Source organism: Arachis hypogaea, chromosome 16, assembly GCF_003086295.3.
Source record: "Arachis hypogaea cultivar Tifrunner chromosome 16, arahy.Tifrunner.gnm2.J5K5, whole genome shotgun sequence".
NCBI lineage: Eukaryota > Viridiplantae > Streptophyta > Magnoliopsida > Fabales > Fabaceae > Arachis > Arachis hypogaea.
In genome coordinates, this window is record NC_092051.1 from 42,014,497 (window position 1) to 42,042,486 (window position 27,990).

At 35.5% G+C, this 27,990-nt stretch overlaps 3 protein-coding genes across 6 annotated transcripts; 1 reads left to right on the forward strand and 2 right to left on the reverse strand.

The window, feature by feature from the left end:
• Positions 1-11,029: 11,029 nt before the first annotated feature.
• Positions 11,030-13,036, reverse strand: LOC112759197 (probable boron transporter 6). Of its 4 annotated transcripts, none has more exons than XM_025808016.3 (7): positions 12,760-13,036; positions 12,501-12,674; positions 12,291-12,386; positions 12,086-12,202; positions 11,636-11,741; positions 11,380-11,501; positions 11,030-11,299 (listed from the first exon to the last, which is right to left on the reverse strand). In XM_025808016.3, the coding sequence occupies exons 2-7, from the start codon at positions 12,501-12,503 to the stop codon at positions 11,243-11,245; spliced, it is 501 nt and encodes a 166-aa protein (XP_025663801.1). In that variant the 5' UTR covers positions 12,504-12,674; positions 12,760-13,036; the 3' UTR covers positions 11,030-11,242. The 4 variants fall into 4 exon arrangements, with proteins under 4 accessions (XP_025663801.1, XP_072076375.1, XP_025663800.1 ...); XM_072220274.1 differs by having other exon boundaries at positions 11,380-11,483; positions 12,760-12,900; XM_025808015.2 differs by lacking the exon at positions 12,501-12,674 and having other exon boundaries at positions 11,380-11,483; positions 12,760-13,005.
• Positions 13,037-16,128: 3,092 nt separating this feature from the next.
• On the forward strand, positions 16,129-22,059 carry LOC112759199 (phenylalanine ammonia-lyase 1). Its single transcript, XM_025808017.3, has 2 exons — positions 16,129-17,122; positions 20,047-22,059. The coding sequence occupies exons 1-2, from the start codon at positions 16,683-16,685 to the stop codon at positions 21,794-21,796; spliced, it is 2,190 nt and encodes a 729-aa protein (XP_025663802.1). The 5' UTR covers positions 16,129-16,682; the 3' UTR covers positions 21,797-22,059.
• A 3,283-nt stretch (positions 22,060-25,342) lies between these two features.
• Positions 25,343-27,523, reverse strand: LOC140180111 (uncharacterized). The gene is made up of 6 exons (XM_072220507.1): positions 27,124-27,523; positions 26,861-27,015; positions 26,047-26,431; positions 25,812-25,952; positions 25,584-25,673; positions 25,343-25,494 (listed from the first exon to the last, which is right to left on the reverse strand). Exons 1-6 carry the CDS (start codon positions 27,521-27,523, stop codon positions 25,343-25,345), a joined length of 1,323 nt encoding a protein of 440 aa, XP_072076608.1.
• Positions 27,524-27,990: the final 467 nt, after the last annotated feature.

Here is a 27,990-nt window from a genome sequence, read left to right on the forward strand (position 1 = left end):
TGAGTGCGAAGAGGTCAGGCTTGACAGCTTTACGGTTCCTTCATTTCTTCATGAGTTCTCCCACTTTGCATGCTTTTCTCCTCACTTCTTCCATCCAATACTTGCCTTATGAACCTGAAATTACTCAAAAAAACATATCAAGGCATCGAATGGAATTAAAGTGAATTAAAATCATCAATTTTAGGGCCTAAAAAGCATGTTTTCACATTTAAGCACAAATCAAGGGAGAATTGCAAAACCATACCATTTCATTGAATAAATGTGGGAAAAGGTGATAAAATCCCCCAAAATAAGCACAAGATAAACCACAAAATCGGAGTTTATCAAATCTTCCCACACTTAAACTGAGCATGTCCTCATGCTTAGAATAAAGAAGGACAAGAAAATGGTATGAATATTTATTCAATGCAAATAAACTATATAAACCTATCTATATGAATGCAACTAAATGCAAAATGATTCTACCTACTTGGTTAAAAGTAAATCAATCCCCAAGAACATATACACATGTAGGGCAAAGGTCATATGACGACTCACAAACTCTACCAATTCAAATATCAAAATGAAGTTCAAATAGACTTGCAAGAAGAACGCTCATGAAAGCCGGGAACAAGGAATTGGGCATCGAACCCTCACCGGATGTGTATCCGCTCTAGTCACTCTAGTGTATAGGGTCGATCACTCAATCTTCTCTTCTAATCATGCTTTCCATGATTTGTTTTTCATCTAACAATCAACAATTATTCAATGCATGCATACATTCATCATGAGGACTTATTCATAGGTTGTAATGGGGCTAGGGTCAAGGTAGGATGCATATGGTCAAGTGAGCTTGAAATTTAAATCTTTGATTAACCTAAGCTCTCACCAAACACATATAATAACCTATACAACTCTAATACACAACCTAGCTACCCACGATTCTCGCTTTTTCACATACTCATGCATTCTCTTTAATTTACATTCCATATGCATTGATTTTTATTGAACTTTACTATGGGGCATTTTTGTCCCCTTTTTATTGTATTCTTTTTCTATATATTTTTCTTTTTGTTTTTCTATATTTTTTTCTTTTTATATATATATTTTTTCTACATTTTTTTTGAAAAGTATATACAAACATATCAATGCATATGGTTTTACATATGGTGCATGAATATGTACCCAATTCCTAATATAAAAATTACACTTTTACCTCAACCAATGTTCCAAGTTTCCCATTACCCAAATGACACACACTCTCACTAGCCTAAGCTAATCAAAGATCTAAATTAAGGACATTTATTATTTTTCACTTAGGGGTAGTGATGTGCTATAATTAAGAACAAAAAGGGATTAAATAGGCTAAAAATTGGCTAACAATGGTTGATAAAAGGTAGGCTATTTGGGTAAGTGAGCTATATGAAATGATGGCCTCAATCATATAAATGCATGTATACATGGAATAATGGACATAAAGAATCAAACAAATCAAAGATCACAATCATAGAAAGAGAATAATGCACACAAGAATGGAAATAAGTGGTTATAAGATGTAACCACACCGTTTGGCTCAAAACTCACATGCTTGTATTCTTAGCTCAAAAATCATGTTCCAAAATAAATTCTTTAAGCAAGTTCAACATAAAAAATTTTAGAGAAAAGGACAATTTAGTCCCTGACTTTTTAAGCCTCAGACATTTTTGTCCCTGAGCATTGGAAAATATATTTAAATCCCTGACGTTCCTGAAAATAAGACAGATCAGTCCCTCCGTCCATGAGCCACCCTCAGAGCGGACGGAAAATGCTGAGCTGGCTCCCCCTATGCTTACCTGGCTCAACGGCGTTCCCACGTGGCATGTTAGTAGGATGGAGGTTTTGAAAACGGAACACATAAGTCCCTCTCACTCAAGTAAAATGACTACATTGCCCTTAACCATAATTCTATCTTCACCGCCTCTCTCCTCTTCACCTGCGCAGCCCCCAACCCTCCTCTCCTCACTCTTTCTGCCTTCTCAACTATACACACACAAAACAAATGTATTCACACACATGGAAGAGAGATCCGAGAAGGGAGATGCGTCGCCGGTAGGGTGTGGGCCGCCGTCACGCCATCGTCAAGCTGGAGGGAGGAGCCGTCGCTGCCACGCCTCACCGTCGATTTCTTCTTCACCTGCGCAGCCCCCAACCCTCCTCTCCTCACTCTTTCTACCTTCTCAACCATAATAAAAGAATAAGGGATTTTGACTTTATAAATGAAACAAAACAAAAGAAGCCAATAATCTCAAGGGGGAAAAAATTTTCTGGCCACAATGATCTTATTCCCGGTTAAATAAAAATTAAGCTTTTTCATTGCCTTGTTTTCTTAGCCTTCCAACCATGCATCAAACAATTTAGTCTCCAAAAAGAACCGAAGAAACAAGAAGAATTTTTAATACATAAATATGTCGAGAAAAGCAAGAAATTCGATGGAGCAATTGAATTAAATTGTGAGAAGATGAAGGGAAGGGGTAACCGGCACAAGTCTTCTCTTTCATGAGCTTGTAGTTGAGAACAGAGATTCCAAGGGAGTGGAAAGCTTCAGCGGCGACAAAAAGGTTGTCATGATCGTGAACGATGAAGCGGAGAAACACGAGCGCCGCCATGCCTGAAACGACGGCGAGAAAAGCCTTTACTTTCGGAGGCTGCCGCCGCACCCATGTGGTGACGGCGTGGATCGACTTTTTCGGAGGCCTCATTCCTCTTCTGAGTCTCAGAGAGATGCAAAGAGTTTTCAACTTTTTTCCTTCTAAAATCTGAATTAGGGCATAATTTGAGATTTATGCACTTCAACGGTTCAACTCTTCCTGCATAGGTGAAGAGGAGATCGACGGTGAGGCGTGGCGGTGACGGCTCCTCCCTCCAGCTTGACGATGGCGTGACGGCGGCCCACACCCTACCGGCGACGCATCTCCCTTCTCGGATCTCTCTTCCATGTGTGTGAATGCATTTGTTTTGTGTGTGTATAGTTGAGAAGGCAGAAAGAGTGAGGAGAGGAGGGTTGGGGGCTGCGCAGGTGAAGAGGAGAGAGGTGGTGAAGATAGAATTATGGTTAAGGGCAATGTAGTCATTTTACTTGAGTGATAGGGACTTATATGTCCCGTTTTCAAAACCTCCATCCCACTAACGTGCCACGTGGGAACGCCGTTGAGCCAGGTAAGCATAGGGGGAGCCAGCTCAGCATTTTCCGTCCGCTCTGAGGGTGGCTCATGGACGGAGGGACTGATCTGTCTTATTTTCAGGAACGTCAGGGATTTAAATGTATTTTCCAATGCTCAGGGACGAAAATGTCTGAGGCTTAAAAGGTCAGGGACTAAATTGTCCTTTTCTCAAAATTTTATTTTTTTTTTTCAAATTGGTAGGATGCCCTAAAAGTAATTTTTCTTGGAAAAGAAGTCATCACCCTAACCAAGTAGTCCTAATAAGAAAGAAGTGGTAAAATATGTACAAGTTCTAACTAACATGCAATGCAACAACTAACTACAAAGAAAATTAAGAATTGGTGTTGAAAAAGGAAGTTGTTACCCATGGAGATCGGTCGGACGACCTCCCCACACTTAGAAATTTGCACCATCCTCGGTGCATGCAAAGAAGAGCAAGGTGGACGGGTTGCTACAATTGATGAGCTCCTTCAAAAGGTTGTGCGGGAGGACTTGTTTGTTGCCCCATTTGAAGTCTTTCCGTTTCTTTCCTTCTTGGTGGCCAACCTCAAAGGAGAGAAAAAGAAAGAAAATTAAGCCTACAACAAAGATATCAAAGCAAATAGAACATAGGCGGGGGCTAATGCCAAATAAGAGTAAGGTTCTCACTACATGTTAGCTACGCATGTAAGTGAGAGAACAATATAGGCAAAGGGCATATCAACTAATACTTGATGCAAGAGAAAAGTCAAAGCATGAAGAGTACTCAAAAGCATCAAGTTCAACTAAAAAGAGTAGGTCATGAAAGACATGTAAGTTCATATCAATGCACACAGAATATAAGAGTCATACAAGATTAAGCATTTATTTAAAAGTTTCATCACCCAACAATATCAAACAAGACAAGAAGCACCAAGATTAACCGAGAAATTCTCAACAATTGAGTAAGAAAATTCAACACCATTATTGAAATAAGAAACTCGAAAAGAAAATAAGAACAAGCCATAAAAATAAAATTAAAATGCAATGAATGAAAACAAGCAAATGCAATAAAAGAGGATGAAAGAAAAGAAAATTTGTGTTTTTTTTTTCTCTTTTTTTTCGGCGCGGACGCGTCATGCACGCTTCCGCACCGATGCGCAGTTTGGCCAAAGGACGCGTACGCGCTAGGTGCGCGCAAGCGTGGGTTGTAGGCACAGAATAGGCACAAACTGGGCATAAATCTCTGGAACATGTACCAGGAGGGTAAGTGGCGCTATCGGCGCGCACGCGCACAGCGTGCGTCCGCGCGCATTGCGCGATTAGCTTCAAGGACATGTACGCGCCAGGTGTGCGCACGCGCGGGTGGTTTGTGCTTCAGGCATGGTACTGACGCAGTGTAGGCGCAACTCTCGGGTCAATGTATGGAGGGATGAATTTTTCAATCCACGCGTCCGCGCACATGGCGCGCCCGCGTGGATGGTCGAAAATGCATGAGGCGCGCGTATGCATCAGGTACGCACACGCGTGGGTTGGTGCTCTGTTTTTCAAAATTTTTTCATGTCCTTGCACCAATCCAAGCATTCCAAACCTCCAAACAGCTACCCAAACACCATAAAGCCTTATTTAACCTACTAAACTACCAATTGTACTCAACAAACTCAACAAAACATGAAATTAAACTAATTATCAATATGTACAAAAGGGAAAAATGAAAAGAATTTACCATGGTGGGTTGTCTCCCACCTAGCACTTTTGTTTATTGTCCTTAAGTTGGACTTATGGGGAGCTCCTCATCAAGGTGGCTTGTGCTTGTAACCATCTTGGAACATCCACCAATGCTTGAATCTCCAATAAGCTCCATTCTTCAATTTTAATATCTTCAAGCTTTGATGGAGTTCTTCACAAACCATGAGCTCCCAAAGTTGATTTTCCTTGTGCGATCCGGGATCCCACACTTTGTTTTGACACCCATCTTCAAATTGATCATCATGATTCCACTTGGGTGGTTTAGCCTTGGAATTCTCAAAGAAGCCTCCAAACAACTTCCTAGACCCATATAATTTAGCTCCACACCAAACCTTGCAATCAAACTTTGAGCAAGCAACCATAATGAACCTAGAATGATGTTTCCAACCACTACACAACTCTCTCCTACTCTTAACTCCACAAAGAGCTCTAAGTTGACCATCATTTTCAATCAAACCATATTCAAGTGAAAAAGCAAAGCTTAGGGATAAGAATTTTACCCACTTGAATGTTGTGTTGGATGATGGTGACTTAGGAAGGGGGACCTCCCCACACTTAGCCAATGCGAGGTCTACGCCGTTGTGCTCTTTCTTGACTACCTCCACCTCTTCACAAGCTTCTTCAACTTCAACCTCTTCCTCTTGGTGGCTTGCTTCCACTTCAATTTCTTCTTCATTGCTCACCAAAGGCATGAGAGGTTGTGCATCTTCTTCTTTGATCTCCATGTCAAACCCAATTGGAAAGGATTCAATTGTACATAAGAATTCTTCAATGATTGAATCCATCTCTTGGTCAACCTCTTCAAAGGCTTCAACCACTTCTTCCGGCTCAATTATCTTAACTTCCTCCTCTTGTTGCACTCCTTGCTTCAACTCCTCTTCTTCACCTTGAAGCTCTAAACTCACTCCCTCACTAGGCTTCTTAATTGCTACTCCACATTCAACAATGGGAGTTCCTTGATCACATAGCCTTAGGCGGAAGGAGACCATATTGCGAACGGCTTCCGCTATGGTAGCTATCTTGGCTTCTAACTCCTTGAACTCCTTTTGGTTCTCTTCTTGTCTTTGAATATAAGAACTAACACATTCTTGAAGAGAATCATCCATTGGAGGTGGTGTGGAAAAAGAAGGTTCATTGTTTGGGAAGGAAGTTTCATAATTGGAAGTTGGTTCATCTTGGTAAGGGTATGGAGTTGGTGTATATTGAGGTGGTTCTTGAGAGTAATTATGTTGGAATGGTGGTGGTTCCATGTATGGTTCATATGGTTCATAAGGTGGTTGGTATGGTGGGTAAGGATTAGGGTCATAATGAGGTGTTTGGCGGTAGGGGGCTTGTGAGTAAGGTTGTTCAAAGTCATGTTGAGGGGGTGGTTCATAGGCATGTGGTGGTGGTTGTTGACAATCACAATAAGGGTCACCACATCCATTAGATTGATATGCATTAGGATTAGGATTATACCTATAAGAATCCAGAGGTTGTTGTTGCCAAGAAGGTTGATCAATCCCTTGAGGCTCCTCCCATCTTTGATTGTTCCATCCTTGATGCACATCCTTATTGTAGCTCCCATTTCCTACAACATAATTTGAACCAAACTCATAGCCAAAGTGGTGAGAATTCATAGTAACAAACAAAAACAAAAGCCAACAAAAATAAGCAACAAAGTCCTAAAGCTAACAAAAACTAACAAACAAGCAAAAGGCAAACATATTCACAATATTCACAATAGCCAATAACATAACACCATTGCAACTCCCCGGCAACGGCGCCATTTTGATGAACGAACTTTTGTGTGGTCTAGAATTCCACTAATGAATTCTCGTTGTAAAGTATAGTTTCTAGACCAAACAATAGTCCATTCATGCAAAAATTTTTTTGGTTGTCACATGTACAAACCCCAAATAAGAAATAACCGGAGTATTTAGACTCCGGGTCGTCTCACAAGGAATTGCAATGAAGTGCTCAATTATTGGCTATAAAGGGGTTTTTGGTTGATAAGAGGGGCAACAAAATAAGTGACAAGAAAAGTAAATCGAGCAATTAAAGAAAGCAATTAATAAAGAGAGACATTCATGGCAAAGGTTGAGGTCATAGGCTTTCTATCCTAGTCATGCATAGATCAATTCATCTTATTTAGTCAACTCCAACAAATAGGGAGAAAGTCAAACAAGACTAATTAATCATGTCACAAATATAAACAAGAATTTATCTTATTACGTCATCTCCAACTTTGGAAGAAGGTATCATATTATCTTCCATGAGAGAAAGTCTAATAAGACTAGCTAATCTCAATCCAAAAGTCCTAATCAACTTACTAATTAAATTAGCAAAACATTAACGTCAATGGAAACAATATTAGCTAACAACTCTAGATCACCAACATGAATTGGGTTTTCATGACTCAAGATTGCCTGATTACTCTTTCCAAGCCAAGAATACTCAAAATCTACTCTAACATCCAACCAAGCATTTTATCAAACACTTGAAAGGCATAAAAGGAAAGCATAATAAATGTGCAAGAATAATAAATCTACCAACAACCAATTTGAAAGAAAAGTAAATCAACAATAAAGAGACATCAAACATTAAATTGCATTAAAAGTAAATCAAATCCAACAAGAGCATCCATGAACATAAAAAAGAACAAAATAAAAGAAATGACAAGTAAAACTAGAAGAGTAGAGATGTAACAACAAGAAATTAAAAGGAGAAACTAAATTAAAGTAAGAATTAAAAGTTGGATTTAAGAAAATTAAACCTAAACTATCCTAAATCTAGAGAGAGGAGAGAGCCTCTCTCTCTAGAATTCTACCCTAAAACATGATGAAAACTAAACTATGACTACTTGGTTCATTCCCCCCTCAATCCTTGGGTTCAATAGCATCAGAAATGAGTTGGATTGGGACTAAAATGAGCTAGAAATCGCTGGCCACGATTTCTCTTTAGTGGACCCACGTGCTCCATCGGTGTACGCGCGTACATGGCGCGTGCGTGCCCCTATGAGTCAGGCAATATATGGCAAATTTTATATCATTTCGAAGCCCCAGATATTAGCTTTCCAACGCAACTAGAACCGTCTCATTTGGACCTTTGTAGCTCAAGTTATGATCATTTGAGTGCGAAGAGGTCAGACTTGACAGCTTTACGGTTCCTTCATTTCTTCATGAGTTCTCCCACTTTGCATGCTTTTTTCCTCACTTCTTCCCTCCAATACTTGCCTTATGAACCTGAAATTACTCAACAAATATATCAAGGCATTGAATGGAATTAAAGTGAATTAAAATCATCAATTTTAGGGCCTAAAAAGCATGTTTTCACATTTAAGCACAAATCAAGGGAGAATTGCAAAACCATGCTATTTAATTGAATAAATGTGGGAAAAGGTGATAAAATTCCCTAAAATAAGCACAAGATAAACCATAAAATCGGAGTTTATCTGTGATATATAAGTACTCATGATTTTTGTCATTCATTGTTTTAATATGATATCCATTTTGGCGAATATCTTTAAAACGTAACAAGTTTTTTAGATACTTAATGGATAATAATGCATTATTTATTATGAATTTGGTTATTCCAGAAAATAAAATTATAACTCTTCCGGAGCCTTCTATCACATTGCCTAAGCCAATAATGGTATTAACATATTCTTCTTTTAGTACACGATGAGCAAAGTATATATTACTTTTGAGAATGGTATACAAACTTGCACTATCTGCAAGGCAAATATCTTTATTATATGTCCTTGCCATTTTTTTCAAAGACAAATAATAATAATATGATCATAAAATAAGTAAACGTGTATGCACAGTAAAATTATATTTTGTTTGTTTAAGTAGGACTATACAAAAAGATAATATCATATACTTAAAAATTTTACTATTATTATTATTATTATTATTATTATTTATTTTTTTTAGAACTTGATATATTTAGTGGTTTTGAAATTCTTAAACCTAAACATTAATATTTTATTAAACATAATTTATATACATCATACTTAGAATTCAAATACATAAGAGATAAAACTTAACAAGAAGTTTCTTACATTATTTATTTACATAAATACTTAACGAACTTAAATATTAAACTTTTTCATTATTGATCAAATGACCAATATTTCTTTCAAGATCCTCAAAGAAATCAGATACTTTGTAATGAGTAGTGTAATTTTTAGCAACATCTTTTGAAACGAAATTTGTCTCCCTCTCTTTGTTATCTTTTTTCAAGAATGCTTGATAAAGATCAACTAGATGCCTTGGGGAACGACATGTACATGAACAACAGCCCTTTTAACCACGATGGAAATATTTATCCTTTGCTAACTTATTTTACCCATTATTTATTTCATTATCCCACCTCTGGTGAGATCATTTCTTGTGAAAATAATTTTTTTTCTTCCATAATTTTTTTATTATCAAAGCTTTGCCATTTACTTCTTCTAGGGTTATGATTTGTCGCATTTGATTCAGAAAATGAGGCGGCGCCAGTTGGACGCGCTTTATGATTTCTTAAAAGCAATTCATTGTTTCGTTCAGCAACAAGAAGGCAAGAAATTAACTCAGAATATTTTTTAAATTCTTTTTCTCGATACTGCTGCTGTAGGAGCACATTCGAGGCATGAAAGGTCGAGAAAGTTTTCTATAATATGTCATTATCAGTTATCTTTTCTCCACATAATTTCATTCGTGAGGTAATTCGAAACATTACTGAATTGTACTCATTTATGGATTTAAAATTTTGTAGACGCAAATGCATCCATTCATATCGGGCTTGAGAAAGTACTATTGTCTTTTGATGATTATGCATTTTTTTAAGGTTCTTCCACAGATCTGCAGGATCTTTTAGTTTGAGATATTTATTTTTCAATCTTTTGTCAAGATGACGACAAAAGAAGATCATGACTTTGGATTTATCCTTTTGAAATGCTTTATTTTCAACCTTAATGGTATCTGCAAGATCTATTGAATCAAGATGAATTTCGGCATCCAATATTCATGATAAGTAGTTGTTTCCAGATATATCAAGAGCATTAAATTCAAGATGAGAGAACTTTAACATAATAAAAATTTATTACCTCTGAATCTTCTTAAATTTTGATTAGAACTTCATGTTGATAACGTATTGTAAAATAAATAAATAAGAGAAAATAAATATAAAATAAAAAGATGTAAATAGAGAACTCTAATATTAATACTCTCTAATATTAATATTTCAATATAACTGAAATAATTCATATATTTCTTGATAATAATTTAATCTTTCATAGCATATATATAAAGAGAAAGAAGTGTTTTATATTCGTATGTGTGTGATTTCAAACCTTACTCCTTCTATTTATACACATAAAAAAGTCATTTTTTTAACCATTATTAAATTCAATTTTTTTTATTAACATGAATCTTCCATCTTTAAAAAATTGAACAGTCCATATTATAAAAAAAAAAACATACATTACTAAATGAACATTCATATCACAGCATATTTATTTTATTTTTTATATCTTATTTTCAATATACTATCTCCACTACAAGAAATATCGTTAAAATCGACGGCTAAGTCATCGATAATATTAAAATTCGACGGTAAAATAGACGGCGGAGGTAGTCGCTATTAAGCTTGTCGATTTTTTAAAATTCTAATAAAATCGACGGCTTGCCTAGCCGTCGATAATAATTTAATAAAATCGACAGTGTTTCTGTCTATAATATGAGTTTGAGAATTTTACCTTCTTACTAAAATCGACGCCATTTTCGTCGATATTTGATTCAATAAAATCGACAATATGTTCGTCTATAATATGCTTAATAAAATCGACAGCGTTGCCGTCAATATTTGATTCATAAAATTGACACCATTGCCGTCAATTTGATTATTTAGATACCGACAAATTCTATGTTTATATTTTTTTTGTTTATTTTAAACTTAAAAAGTGACAACTTTGCCATCGATTTTAATAATTATATGTTTTAATTATTTTTTTTCTATTTGAAAAATAGTAAACAATTAATGCAAATAAAATTTTTAAATATAAAAATAAAATAAAAAACAATTAATGCAAATAAACTTTTAAATATTAGATAATAAATTTACAAACTTATCAAAATAATAAATAATCCTCTAACATAAAAACCCAAGACAAGATAAATAACTAAACTTAGACTTATATTCATTTAAATTGCAATTCACTAATAATACAAAATATTCAAAACATTTAGCTGTGATGACTTTAAATCTGTGATGACTTTATAATTGGACATTATGTTTTTAGAGATAATTCAAAAAGCTAAATTAAATTAGTCAAAGATCAAAAGCTGCTCCCATCAGAAGCTTCTTGATATTATGCTTGCAGATAAGTTCTACAATCCCTTTTTCAATGCAATCCTTATCAATAATATGCAGTTTTCTGCCTCTACCTGTATCATAATTAGCCAAAGATCAAAGAGTTTCACAAACCATACTGCCTATGCAATGAGAGAAATTTGAAAATACTTACCCCAATTCTTCTGCAGATAATAAGATAGTCATTCAGAATATTGCGCATGCCTTGCTCTTCATTTTCTCGATGTTCTTGAACTTGATGCTCTCCGGCTACACTTTCTGAAAAATTAGCACCCACTAAAGACAAATAAATTGTTAAGTTAAACACCATTTTCATTTCTCAACAACAATATAACAAAATGAGGAGGTTAAGGAAAACAAATCAAAGAAAATGATCAAGAAATTGGATGATACAAATGTTGTAAACTTACTTATGGGGATTGTAGCTGTTGGCACATGAACATAAAGGATGCAAATCCTCTTTCCTCCAGAATTATGTATTGCCCAAATCAGATTCAACCTGCTATCTTTCAAACCCTGAAACTTAGTCATTAAAATCTCTCAAACCCACCAAAAATGATCTCTCTGGAACAAAGAAAAATTAAAACTGCTTTACTCTCTCCTAAACAAAGTAATCCAAACTCTACTGCTTGAATAGAATTTCCACTCAACCAGAGATACTAAAAACAATAAGACTGTAAAATCTGCATCTTTATATATCTACAATATGCACATCCCAATAGGGACACAAAACTCTGTGTTTGTCCTGCTCCCATGTTTTATGAAATTCTTCATATATAGGAACAAAAAATGTGTGAAAAGGTGATTCCTTTTAATACAAAATTCTTCAATTGGGACAAGGATTGAAGAATTATGCTTACATCTTGAGTGCTATTCATTTTTATAAACACAGCCTGTAGATTCCCATAGATTTCTGATTTGCTTGCTTTCTGTTTTATGCTTTCTTTGGCACTTTTAACCATCTTTCTTCTTATCAACTACAATTAAAAAATATAATATCAAATCTCAGATTCATTAATAAAACTTGCTGCTACTGATTCCAAATTCCAAAGCTCATTCACCTACCTGTTTCTTGAGAACAGCCATGCTCTTGGTGTGCATAGGGGATTGAGGCAGAACTCCATTTGAAGGAGGCAAGCCAATTAATCCACAAAGCAAAGTCTGATCAAGTTTCAAAATCAAACCAAAGTAAAACTTCAGTTCTTAAATCTAATCTAATTACAATTAACATGATAGAGATACATTTAAAAAACTATGTTTAACACAGAAACATGCCATGAATCCTAGTAGCAATATGTCATAGTGATATGCAGAAGGCTTCTTTAGGTTGAATTCCTTCTGTTGTGCTAACTATGAAGCAACACTATGATCAAAGAAATAAAGCCCTGCTATCATTATGGCAGGAATAAAAGCAGCAAATATATATGTTGGTGAAACCTTGCCCATGTCCTGCATTAAATGTTATCTTATTAGTATTTTCCAAAACAACAAAAGCAGCAACAAGTGTGATTGTATGGAAGAATATATGGCTTACTTTGATGACAGTCCAATGATGCAAAGATGTGGAATCCCAAGCAAGAGGAGAAACAAGTTTTCTTGGAACTCCAGAAAGAACTTTACTTGGTACTGTGAATGATAGGGCTGTCCAGAGCAGCACCATGAGAGGCACCCCATAATCTGCAATGAAATTTTTGAACCACTGATGAAAGGAAGATTGATGGTTTAGAATTTACAATAAATTCTCGTTGCAAGTATAGTTTCTGAACCAAGTAATCAACCTTTCATACAAAAGTTTGGTTGTCACAAGTAACAAAACCCAATAAAAATTTATAACCGAAGTATTTAAACCTCGGGTCATCTTCTCAAGGAGTTGCAGGGCAGTATGATTTATTATTGGTTATAAGTAAAAGTGTAATTTTGGATTTCTGAATTAAGGAGCAAGTAATTTAAATGACAAGAAAAATAAATTAATAATTAATAAAATCTCTTGGCAAGGTATGAGAATTTGAAGTCCTATCCTAGTTATCTTTATCAGGTGTGAAGAGAATTGGATTCAGCTCCCACTTTTAATTAACCTTTAACTATGAAGGTAAGTTAAGTGAATGAATCAATTTGATCCTCAGGTCCTAGTTCACTCCTATGGAGAGACTAGAGTTATTGGAGTACAAATCAACCAGCAAAGAATTCCAATTCCAATCAACAGCTGAGTTTGATAACTCAAGTATCATAAATTACTTAACCAAAGCCAAAAGGGAAAAATAAATCTAAATTGAATTGAAATCATTCACAAATAAATTAAAGCAGAAATCAAATCTGAAATACCTCAAAATATATTAATTAAGAAAATCATAACATGAAAGGTCCAAAAGCCAAATCTGGAAGATAAATATCAATTAAAGTAATAAATAAAACTAGAAAGTAATTTAAAGGAATATTGAACTTGTAATTGTGGAAGCAATCCTAAAAATAAGAGAAATTCTAATCCTAAATTCTAAGAGAGAGGAGAGAACCTCTCTCTCTAAAAACTACATCTAAAACCTAAAATTATGAATTATTCAGTTGTATCTCCGTCTATATTTTGATTCCTTCATTCTCTGGCTTATATTCTGTGTTTCTGGCTTGGATTTGGGCCGAAAAAGGGTCCAGAAATCGCTGGGGGCGTTTTCTGCAGATTTTTGTACGTGGCGTCTGTCACGCGTCCGCGTGGGTCACGCGTTCGCGTCATCTGGGAGTTTTCCTTGTCACGCGTACGCGTCGGTCACGCGTACGCGTCAATTGCGTTCTGCTCAAGGTGCGCGTCCGCATCATCCACGCGTTCGCGTCGCTGTATTTTCGCGCTAGGCACGCGTTCGCGTCGTCCATGCGTTCGCGTCGCTGCCTTTTTCTTCAAAACTCCATTTTTGTGCTTTCCTTCCATTTTTGTATGTTTCCTTTTTGTCCTTTGAGCCATTCCTGCCCTATGAGATCTGAAAATACTTAACACACAAATCACGGCATCGAATGGTAATAAAAGGATAATTAAAATTAATATTTTTAAAGCATAGGAAACATGTTTTTCACTTATATCATAAAATAAGGAAGGGAAAGTAAAACCATGGAATTTACATGAATAAGTGGGTGAAGGATTGAATAAATCACTTAAATTGAGCACAAAATACATCATAAAATATGGGTTTATCAACCACCCTTGGCCTATAAGGCTATAACCCCATCTAGTGCATACCAATGGCAGACTTGTATCAGATTAAACCCTAGATCCTTAATTTTTTCGAATAATGACTATGGTGATTCACTTTATCCTTTAAAGTGGATACTGCACTTTACATAGAGGACCAATATCTCTGTTTTTAACCTCTTTTACAAGAGGTAGAGAGAATGCTACAATGTTCTGAAAATCAAACAGTACATCGAACCATTCCTTCTATAGATGTTCAACTAGTTCAACAGAATAACCCGATTATAATGAAATAATATATAATCACCAATAATCAACACAAAAACAAAAATATATTCTAATGTAAATCTAAAAAATGCACAAAAATTAAAAATTTCAATACAGAATTGTACCAGCTTCCGCGCTTTTCTTCTGCTTTTCTTTAAAAATGTCGAGCAAAATCCTCTTCGTTTCAAGCTCTGAAAAAGAGCAAGTTAGGGTTACAGATTAAGTGAAACCATAGTTTCAAATTCCAATACAATTCGAATTAATTGCTGAATTGAACAAAGAGATTGACATAACAGAATGAAATTCTTCATATAGCGGGTAAAACCAAAGCAGCTGCAGAAAAGAATAAGAAAATATGAGATATGGAGCAAGCAGAGACTTTACAAAAATCGCAGAGACCAAAAGAAAAAGAAAGAAATCAACAATTCGCAGAGCAGAGAAGAAGAACTTCATTCGAAAATCGGAAATTCGGAATCACAATTCACAAAACAAGAAAAACAACATAGAAAAGTAAAGAGAAAAGGAAAACCAAACCTTATTCGATGTTGCAAACCAATGCAACTATGAAATCATTTGTTGTAAGTTGAAGTAGCACTTGTAATAGTTCATGTGACAAATTGCCGGAAATTCATACGGAGAAGGAGGTGCTACGACGTGTTTTTGATTTGAAATAGTGGACGAAGGGACAGTGGCGCGCGAGTGTGAGGGGCGACGATGGGTGCGAGAGCAGCAGAGCAACAATACGGTGGCAGCAGAGTGAAGAGGCGCGGCAGCATCGAAGAGGGAGGGTTGGTGAAATGGCAGAGGTGAAATGGAGAAGGCGCGATTTTGGGTTAACTTCTGAGGTAAATTGAGGTTAATTGGGGCGAAACGAGGGACGCGGGAAGTAAACTGGGAGAAAAATTTTTTGTTGATAAAAATCGACACTAATACTGTCGATTTTATTTGAAAAAAAAATCAACACTCTAGCCGTCTATTTTATATAATAAATCTAAACCATCCATCTAATTTTATAAAGATCTTTATCGTTCAAATTTATCGACGGTCAAGGCCGTAGATATAATAAATATTAAAATCGACGACATTTTCGTCAATTTTAAAGAGAAAAGAATATTCTCGCCCATCTTCCATCCCTGATGCGATGCTAATAGAAAAGTGTGTTAAATTTTTAAAATAACAGACGACACCGTCGTCGATTTTAATATTTTATTTTTAATTTTTGTTTTTTATTTTATCAACGACAAAACCGTTGAAAATTATCGACGAATATTTTAGCCGTCGATTTTTAGCGTCGATAATTATCATTTTCCTTGTAGTGCTCATTCTGTGCTAAACCAAAGTCGTCGGCCAAATTGAGACTTGAGAGTCATCCCCAACCACTGCACTTCCTTTCATTTGGTCCGTCCATTCTGCCACACCTAACCCTGTTAAGATTATTACACGTTACAGCATCATGGCCGTGGAAGAAGATTCATAATCTCACGGTCGTAATTAATTTTCAACCAACCCCTTGTGCTGCGTGTGGCTCGCTGCCACCCTTGTATCGATCCGTATGCTCACCTACCAAACACCAATGCACGATTCAAGACTAAATCACAAAATAATATAAAATAAAAGGTTTTATTATTTAAATGGTATGTTATAAAAATATAATAATAGTTGTATAAATTTTTTGTAAGAATAACATTACATTAAAATAAATTCTAATAACAAAACGTTTTTAGGGTGATTATATAATAACATTTTTTTATAAAGTAGATATCAATAATGATCGGTACCATAGAGCAGCACATGATTTTCAAGTAGAATAGTCAGAAAGAAAGTTCTATATAATGCCCCGTTCACTCTTCCTCCTCCTCTCAGGAAATCCATAAGCTTCCTCAACCTATTTTATCATCTCTCTCTCTCTCTCTCTCGCTCAAACTTAATTAGCATTTAGAAGAGCTTCTTCATTATTCTCTCTGCTCATTCATTGCATTTAATTTTCTCATCTAATCACATTCATCACAAATTAAATGGAACAAATCACCATGACCAACGGCAACGGTAACGGCCACCTCCACCACCAGAACCACAATGACTCATTCTGCTTGAAAACCGCCACAACCACCAATAATAACGGCAGTGACCCGTTGAATTGGGGAGCGGCCGCAGAGGCACTGAAGGGGAGCCACCTGGATGAGGTGAAGCGCATGGTAGCGGAGTACCGGAAGCCGGTGGTGAAGCTGGGCGGAGAGACGCTGACGATATCTCAGGTGGCGGCAATCGCGGCGCACGACCAAGGTGTGACCGTTGAGCTGTCGGAATCGGCGAGGGCGGGCGTTAAGGCCAGCAGCGATTGGGTTATGGACAGCATGAACAACGGCACTGACAGTTACGGCGTCACTACCGGCTTCGGTGCCACGTCACACCGCCGAACCAAACAAGGTGGTGCTCTCCAGAAAGAGCTCATCAGGTAACTAATTACATTTTAATCATCTCAACGTATATAATTATATAAAAAAATACTATATGCATGTCAAAACTCTGCTGCTAAATTAACTATCATGTATTATTATAAATAATTAAATATACATATACATATTATTTAATTTATTTTTAATATATATATATATATATATATTATTTTTTAATATATATTTTATATATATGAATAATTTTTTATATAAATAATATAATTGAACTATATATATGTATATCCATATGTGTAATGAATAGAAATTTACGTACATTTAATATAAAGTTAATAATTAAAAATTATTAAATAATTTAATATATTTAACTAAATTATTATAAGATAATTTTTGATTGGACAAAAAAACAAATATATACGAGTTTTTTCTGTACTTTGCGGCATTCATCTAGTTATCACCACATTCTAAATATAAATTAATGTGTATACTCGTGTTAAATATAAACTCTTAGATTTTAACTATTTAAAAATAATTACCATATAATGGTGTTTTTATTTTTTAGACGACTTTGAAAACAAAGAGAAGAGCGCGACTGAGATGCTGATATTCAAATCATCCGTTATAAAAAGACGATGATGGAATTTTAATAATAATAAAATACATGCTATTACGTAAATTCAACAGTAATTAACTGGTCAAAGATTCATTGATGAATTTATAAATATATGAATCATTTTATTATTTAGTATTAATAAGTCTTTGACCGGTTGATTAATGCTGAATTCATAAAAGTATAAGGTACCAATATTATTATTTGTCAACTTATTGCTAATAATAATTAATTATTATATTTTAAATATATATATATAAAGAGACACATCTAAAAAATATATTTATAAAGACACTTTTATTAAACACAATCATAAAAAAGATATTTTTATTAGACACATCGACAAAGACACTTTTATTAAACACAATTATAAATAAAAATTGGCAAAAATTAACACAAATATTGTTGGTAACATAACGAGACTGATTCATAATATAGTAATTAGTGCGTTGCATCATCGTCGTCTTTACATCAACATGTGAGTCGCGCCAAAAAACAAGTAGTATATATATATATAAATATATATTTCCTAACGTCTTCCTAATTGAAAATATTTATATTTTATATTTTATTTAATATATTACAATAACTTAAAAAATTAAGATCTTTTAAAACAAAAAAGTTAATGAACACACATTTTATGAGAATGGTAAAATCAATAACGATTAACCCTCTTTTATCGTATTACAAACTTTTTCAACCTAAATTCATAACTTAAAACTATATTTGTGCTTATGCTATATTTCAGCAATAAAAAGAAAGAAAGGAACAAATAAAACCCCTTATAACTTTTGATAAACTCTACCAAATTTTGACCCTTAACTTATTTTGAGTAACTTATTTATTCGTTTTTCCATATATTGCACTAAATTTTTACGACCAATACATTTTCACTGGGCTTCTACAATGCTACATTCGTGGTTCGCACATTTATTTCTAGTCTATCAGATACTAGTTTCATAATTAACCGTAACACTCATTTTCTCTTTTGGAACATTATTGATTATTGGTAATACAAACTATAAAGTCTAAATACAGTGAATATTAAAATATTTATATTATAAATGACTGTGTTTTTGGTGACTTATTATAAATTGTTACTGTTAAATAAGAATATTTTAATATAACTTATTTTATCATTAACAATTGATTTAGATTCCTTAATTAATTTACATATGAGTAAAATGACATATAGTTAAACTAAGAGGAGTGGTATATTACAATATTAATTGGTGAATAATTGTCAACTAAAACTTTTTAGTACTTAACTAATAAGTAGTATCATTAGACAATATGTTTTTTTTTTTTTCTTATTCAGAGAATGTAAAAGAATTTTGAAGATAAATACATGAGTTGGCTTCGGTCTTTGTCAAAAAAGTGTTGGTTTTTGGAAAAAAGAATTTAATTAAGTTACTTAAATTAAAAACATTGTTAAATGTATTACCAATAAGAAAACATGTGCTATAGCCATAAAATATATATTTTTTGAAATTCTTTTTATATATTTAACAATTCACATTCTTTTTTATATTGACAGTAATAATTGATAGACAATGGTCATATTTAATGTGAAGTGTGAGATCTAGGCTTAATTTTTTATTTAGGGGTTAAATGAACAAGCATGATTTAGGAAATGCCAACAGCAAAAGACAAATATATATATATATATATATATATATATATATATATAATATAATATAATATAAAATAAATAGTAATAACAAGTTGCTGAAAATAAATATTGTCCACGCTCCACACCTACCCACTGGCCAGGTTACCAAAATGTCGTTAACTGAGTTGAAACGTTCGAGTGAACTCAGCTGGCTAATTTTTGGGAGCCACCACAAATAGTGGTTTTGCACGTGACGTGGGGTAGGTGGGTGAATGTGGTCACGTTTCATTGCATTATTATTCCTACTCCTACTCCCACTCCTCCTACCATATGTCTATGTTCACACAATGTTTGACCCACCTTTCTTCGCTTAATGCGTGTATGCTTGTTGACTCCTTCCGAGTATTACAAGTTTACAACTATAATTCCTTACCTAACACCAATATCAAACTCATTCTTTATGAAACCAAAAAATAAAAATAGAAGCAACAGTTATTTTAGAAAAGAGAATACTTGATTAATTTTACAACTTAAAATCAGATACACGATAAAATATAAATTATATATTAAAAATAAATTAATTTATATACAAATACATAATAATTAATTTAGCAATCGATGTTTGACAGATACATACATTTTGTTAATTTTAAAACAATATATTAACATTAAATAATACTGTATGTATTATTGGCTGTGATAAAGGAGATATGTTGATGATGATTTTGATTCTGATTCTTCAGGTTCTTGAATGCTGGAATATTTGGCAATGGCACAGAATCAAGCCACACATTGCCACACACGGCAACAAGAGCAGCAATGTTAGTGAGGATCAACACTCTTCTCCAAGGCTACTCTGGCATCAGGTTCGAAATCTTGGAAGCCATAACCAAGCTCTTGAACACCAACATCACACCATGCTTGCCACTCCGCGGCACAATCACAGCGTCCGGGGACCTCGTCCCACTCTCATACATAGCGGGACTGCTCACCGGAAGGCCCAACTCGAAAGCAGTGGGGCCATCCGGGGAGCTACTCAATGCCAAGGAGGCATTCGAATTGGCCGGAATCAACGCCGACTTCTTTGAATTGCAGCCTAAAGAAGGCCTTGCACTTGTCAACGGCACCGCAGTGGGTTCCGGCCTGGCCTCTATAGTTCTGTTTGAGGCGAACGTGCTTGCGGTTTTGTCGGAAGTTCTTTCGGCTATTTTCGCCGAAGTGATGCAGGGGAAGCCAGAGTTCACCGATCACTTGACTCACAAGCTAAAGCACCACCCTGGCCAAATTGAAGCAGCTGCTATAATGGAACACATTTTGGATGGAAGCTCATACATGAAAGCCGCTAAGAAGTTACATGAAACGGATCCATTGCAGAAGCCGAAGCAAGATCGCTACGCCCTTAGAACTTCGCCGCAATGGCTTGGTCCTCTTGTGGAAGTGATTAGGTTTTCAACCAAGTCGATCGAGAGAGAGATTAACTCTGTTAATGACAATCCTTTGATTGATGTGTCAAGGAACAAGGCCTTGCATGGTGGTAACTTCCAAGGAACCCCAATTGGAGTCTCCATGGATAACACGCGTTTGGCTTTGGCTTCGATAGGAAAACTCATGTTCGCGCAATTCTCGGAACTTGTCAATGATTTCTATAACAACGGCTTGCCTTCGAATCTCTCTGCTGCTAGGAATCCAAGCTTGGATTACGGATTCAAAGGTGCCGAAATTGCAATGGCTTCTTACTGCTCTGAGATTCAATACCTAGCGAATCCGGTAACCAGCCATGTGCAGAGTGCTGAGCAGCACAACCAGGATGTGAACTCGTTGGGTTTGATTTCTTCTAGAAAGACCAATGAAGCTATTGAGATTCTCAAACTCATGTCTTCCACTTTCTTGATGGCACTTTGCCAAGCCATTGACTTGAGGCATCTAGAGGAGAATTTGAAGAACGCTGTCAAGAACACTGTCAGCTTAGTCGCCAAGAGATCGCTTACCACCGGCGTTAACGGGGAGCTTCATCCTTCAAGATTTTGCGAAAAGGATTTACTCAAAGTGGTTGATAGGGAGCATATTTTCACCTATATTGACGATCCTTGCAGCGCTGTTTACCCGCTAATGCAGAAGCTGAGGCAAGTGCTTGTGGACCACGCTTTGGCCAATGCAGAGAGTGAGAAGAACGCAAACACCTCCATCTTCCAGAAGATTGCGATCTTCGAGGACGAGTTGAAGGCCGTGCTGCCAAAGGAGGTTGAGGGAGCTAGAATCGCTTATGAGAGTGGAAACTCAACGATCCCAAACAAGATCAAGGAATGCAGGTCCTACCCACTTTACAGGTTTGTCAGGGAGGAATTGGGAACCGGTATGCTCACCGGCGAAAAGGTTAGGTCACCGGGCGAAGAATTTGACAAGGTTTTCACAGCCATGTGCCAGGGGAAGATCATTGATCCTCTACTTGAATGCCTTGGAGAGTGGAACGGTGCTCCTCTTCCTATTTGTTAGTTAACTTTCGTTTTTGTTAAAGGTCATTAATTTGTTTTTTTGTATTACTTTGTATGTGCAGTAGTTCAGTAGTTTTAATCAAACCCTTTCGATTTGTCAAAGTGTTTGGCAAATCAAGGTGGAAGACCTTCATTCTAGTTTTCCTCATGTTAAGACAAACCTTGTAATTTAGTGCTGCTGTTAAGAGACTCCAGTTTGTTTGCCAAAATGCTAGTCTTTGGGTGCCAATGAAATACATGATGCTATTGACTTTTTCTCCGGAATGTTCTTGTCCTGTATGAACTAAAATCTTGATTTAACAAAGGGGGAAAAAATAATGAATGCATTTTCAACCATTCATGATTCATAATGAAAGTAATAATGTTTAGTATTGATGTGTCACCTATTGCCTCCTACAGAATAAAAGTATTCTAACATAGCATTGCATTGCAACTTGGCTTACAAATCTGCTTATAGGATGCGGCAACGAAAGCTAGAGAGAAACAAAACCAGCTTCAGGGTAAGGGAAAAAAACTGATTTAATTGGAAGAGTAAACTTCCAAAATCGTCCTTGATTTTTTTTTAATTTGTTATCAGAAATTGTGTTTGTTTGGCAAAGCGTTTATTTATATGTGTTAGGATTTGGTTGAATTAGTCCCACATTGCTTAGGATAGCAAATGGAGTGGGTGGCCTAGGCTATAAATATGAGGCTAAGTTCTCCATTTGTTTTTGCACCAGTCAGAAACACTTTAAGCTTGTATCTGATTTTTCTTTTCCTCTGTACTCTTTGATTAGAGAGTGTTGTGAGGTGTAGTTAGATATTTGCTTTGAAAGAGTGTGGGTGTACTGGGGTGCCGGTGAGAGAAAGAAGTCTATGTGTTGTAACAATTTTCACATAGTGATATTCTCTGGTTGTCATTTGACAACGGCCGTGGTTTTTTCTCCGGTAATTGGAGTTTCCACGTTAAATTCTTGTGTTGTGATTGTGTCTATTTTATTTCTCTGTCAAAGGTGTTTTCTCAAGGGGGAATTGTGTCTTATTCCCAACAAGTGGTATCAGAGCTTCGGTTCGGTGGGATTTATTCTTAGTATGCTCTGTGGTTGCAGCCTAGTCTAATCTCTTTGGTTGCTGTTGTTGTTGCTGGAAGGCAGTGTGACTCTGTGAGAGTGCAGTTTGGAAAAGGTTCTGGCTAAGGAAAGACTTGGTATTTAAGTGTGTCCATTGTGACCCACCTCTCTTTCCTGGGGACCCTTCCTAGTGCACGGTCTACAGTTGAGTTATAATATTCCAGTATACGGTTGCAACAATGTCTGGATATTCAAGTGCTGTGAAGCTTGAAATAGAGAAATTTGATGGAAGAATCAATTTTGGCTTGTGGCAAGTACAAGTCAAGGATGTGTTGATACAATCAGGTTTGCACAAGGCGTTGAAGGAGAAGATCTCTGGTTGCTCTCTCTATGAGAGAAGATGATGTTCTCTAGAAGACAAGAAGTATCCTCATGGTATTACCGCACTGCCATGGATAAGGATGAGTTGTGGCAATCAGGTCCACAATTGCACACGGGCATTGGTTGGCGTTGAGATGCAAGGTGTGTGGCGGAGTTAGGTCGATGGCTGAAGAACTTCCAGGAAAAGTCAATTTGGAAGTTGCACCATGAATTTTCAGCAAGGTTTCGATCTGTACCAAGGCGAAATTCTTGGAGTGGTCTAATTCCAAGTGAGTATACTTTCATGGTGGAGTATGATAGTTCTCTGAACTATGATTGTCGGTATAGACAATGGCAGCAAAGAATTGTCGGTGTTGACAATGGAAGCTGAAGATGTGTGACTATTTCAATCAAGGTGGAGATTGTTAGGATTTGGTTGAATTAGTCCCACATTGCTTAGGATAGCAAATGGAGTGGGTGGCCTAGGCTATAAATATGAGGCTAAGTTCTCCATTTGTTTTTGCACCAGTCAGAAACACTTTAAGCTTGTATCTGATTTTTCTTTTCCTCTGTACTCTTTGATTAGAGAGTGTTGTGAGGTGTAGTTAGATATTTGCTTTGAAAGAGTGTGGGTGTACTGGGGTGCCGGTGAGAGAAAGAAGTCTATGTGTTGTAACAATTTTCACATAGTGATATTCTCTGGTTGTCATTTGACAACGGCCGTGGTTTTTTCTCCGGTAATTGGAGTTTCCACGTTAAATTCTTGTGTTGTGATTGTGTCTATTTTATTTCTCTGTCAAAGGTGTTTTCTCAAGGGGGAATTGTGTCTTATTCCCAACAATATGATCCAAAATTTTGTAGAAATATTTAGATAATTATTTAATAAATATATAATAAAATTAGATCAAAATTCAATCTCTAGTATTTTTTTATTTTTTAAAACTATTTTTGATTATTAACAAAAAAAATTGTAAAAAATAGGTGATATTTCTGTCAGTTAATTCAAAAATCAAAGATAGTTTTGGTAGTATACTCTAATTGCAACTAAGAGTTTCCATGTAGACGTAGTAATTAGAGATGCCTCATTTGTTCACTATCTTACTAATGTCCACTGAATTCACCACATAAGGTTATATGAATGAACCTAACACATAATTTTCTGCAAAACAAAGAAGCACATATGAACAACACAGTTGATAATTTGATCCCAAATTAATGAAAGGAGGGAATCCTACTCTGTTTCACCTAACTGGTTGGTTTTGGTTTTCCCTGAAAAGTATGATTGATATTATTGAAATTGAACGAAGGAGGTTCACATTGCCATTCTGGTGTTACACTATTTAGCTGTATGAGTGAATGTTGCCTAGCTTCACTATGAGTGCTTCTTGAGGAGATAGGTCCCGCCACTGCAGCCAGAACACCTAACCATATATCAGTGCAATCTATTTGTTAAAGCATTGTACATTGAATGGAGGGAACACATATAATACAGGCATGCATGGGTAAATTAATTACAAAACAAATATATATACATTGGTGACGTATACACACTACACAGCATTTACTTTGCATCTTGCGCTAAATCATTCACATCTTATTAGAATATCATAGTGGTAGTAGTGAAATAGTGATAGACATATAAATTAGGATATTTTAATGGCAACTATATAAAATATAGTTATAGTTATTTCACATAATTAAAAAGTTCTACCTACCACTAGAATCTCCTAATTTATACCTACGACCATAATAATATTCTAACCATGGTTGTGAGAACTGGATTGGACGACTGGTCATCGAATTGGTCAAATAACTGGTTAAATAGTTTAATGGTTTAATTGGATTTGAACCGTAATTAAATCGGTTTAATTAAATATAGAATAAAATTATAAAAAATTTAATACATAATTTAAAAAAGTTAAATTCAATAATTTTTAAATTAATAAGATTCAAAATTTAACAATTTCACAAAATGAACAATACATAATTTATCATTAAAAGGTCATAAACAATTTCAAATATCAAAGTTCATAACTAAAGAAATCAAAATGCACATAAATGACAAACACAAAATGTTTTGCAACCAAAAGAGACAACATTCAACAAACAATACTTCAACTAAACAAAGACACTACTCATCAGAAGTCATAATCATCATTAAGTGTTCCGATGTCTCCAACATAAACAGGTAATCCAAAGCCATCATCTTCAGAAATACCACCAAAAGAAGTATTTGAGGATTCAATTAAAACATTAGGCATATCCACTTCAACTTCCATGTCTCCTCCATCTAATAAAATAGAAAGAAAACTCAACAAGAAATCAATATTAATGACATGTATCTTTATGGAAGGAAACAAAATTTGCTATGTCACTCACCATTAGGATACGAAGGCAGAGCATTATCAGTGTATATTAAACTTTCAATGCCTTCAACATCTCTATTAGTAAATTCAGGATCATCCTCATCTGCCATTACCCAAAAATCTACCGTGTCAATGCTTTGAATGTCAATTGGATCATAATTTCTCTTCTTTCGATGTAACCTAGATTGAAGGCGTAGGTTATAAGTGACATAAACAATGTCACTTAGCCTTATGCTCTAACCGGTTCCTCCTCTTTGAATGAATTTGTTCAAAAGGCTCCAGTTCCTCTCACATCCAGATGAAGAAGAGGTTTGATGAAGAAGACGGACTGCCATTTTTCGCAAATTAGGAGCACTCCCACCGTGTAGCCTCCACCATTCACCTATGTAGATATAAAAATCATATAAATTTTAATTTTTATCACTCAACATATTAAACTTTCAAACTAAACTGAACTTGGATATGAAATAACTTACCAGGTTCGAGTCTTGATGCCGCTCTCTTAGCACTTTCCCTCCCAAAACTTTCTTTACGATACCGATACAGTTGTATCTCTTGCATTGCGGCAACTGAGTCATCACAAAGTGTCTCAACATCAAGCAAATCAAGTAAAGATCTCAAAACATTTGCTTTCTCAACAAAACTCTCACTATAGAAAATGCCTGGATTCAAAAAGTACGCTGCCGCATGGAGATCACACTTCAAATGCTTATCCCACCTCATTTTCAAGATAATCGTGTATGGCGTATAAGCAGCTTTTCGATTTCTAAACATTGTCTTGATAGCATTTTTGGCTCTTTGCATGCCTTCATACACGATTTCCAAAGAGGATTTTTCATCAGCATCAACAAGTCTCAACAACTTAATAAGAGGACAAACAATTTACACAATCGTAACACAATCTTGCCAAAACTTACTATCCAAGACAATTGAACTAACAATCTTTCCATTAGCACTTTTGGCTAACTTATGAGAAGTGAAATATTTGTCCACCATCAATGCTTGCAAATCTTCCTTGTGATCATATATACTTTTCAAAGTAATGAAAACAGTGGCAAAACATGTGACTCCAGGTCAAACAATTTCTTTCCAACTTTTTCTTTTTCTAAGCCAAGACAATAAGATCATATTATTGTAAACAAACACAGTCACTTTTGAAGCACAGGAAGCAAGGTCAGCTATGTGAGGAATACTTGCAATATCTTTCAAAATAAGATTAATACAATGGGCAGCACAAGGAGACCAAAATATATTTGGGTATTTTTCATGAATAAGTTTTCCAGTAGATACATAATTAGCAGCATTATCAGTGACCACATGCACAATGTTACTATGCCCAACCCACTCAATAACATCAGCAAACAAATTAAACAATGCATCGGCAGCTTTTATCACATCAAAAGCATCAACAGTCTTAACAAATGATATACCAGCAGGACAATAAACTAGAAAGTTAATTAAAGTTCATTGCCTTTGATCAGTCCACCCATCTGCCATCAGGGTACAATCGGTGCTTTTCCATGAGCTCCTATACTTTTCAACCAGCAACTGACACTCTCTCTTAAGATCAGCCAGCAAATGAACTCTTATTTCATCATATGACGGTCCTTTGAAACCAGGTCCAATTGAAGCAACACCATCCAATGCAGGTTGAAAGTAAGGTGATTGAATTGCATTGAAAGGAATATGTGCATCAACGATCCATTTGGCAAGTCCCAACTTAGCCTTGTGCACAATTTCTTTACTAGCCAAAACACTTTTCAAAGTCGGTTGAGATCCTGGAGTAGTCCTTTCTTTAAAGTAACTTCCAATTTGTGTAGCTACTATGGCTCTTCTCTTGCCTTTGTCTCCCGTTGTTGTATGAATAGCAGCTTGTACAGGGTTAGGCGATTCAGCCTCTTGTGCATGTGCTTCCCCACCATAAGACTCCTCCTCAAATTTTCTTTTTTCCATCTTTTTTTTGTTTTCCATCATAATCCTTTTGAATTGAAGTTCAACTTCTTTAGTGACTTTGTTACATACTTTAATTTGTCCAAGAATTTTCGTAAGATGATATTTCATCCTATATATCCCCCCTCCATTATAAGTATTCAAACAAAAGATACATGTATATTGTGCCTTATGATTTTTATCATACTTCACAGTGAAATATTCCCAAGCCGGGTCAGATTTTCCTCGAGAGGAACCTGTCTGAGATTCTTGTACAGCATTATGTTGTTGTTGCTGATCATTTTGTGGCCGTTCCATCTAAATTCAGAATGACACCAATCCAGAATCCAAACCAATATATCAATTCATAGTTCATACAATTCATATGTCATTCAACATAATTAAATTCAGCAATTCATCTAGTTAATTAAGCAGAGCAGAATTAAAAAAATTGAACCTACATCAACAGAGCAAAATTTTAAAATTGAACC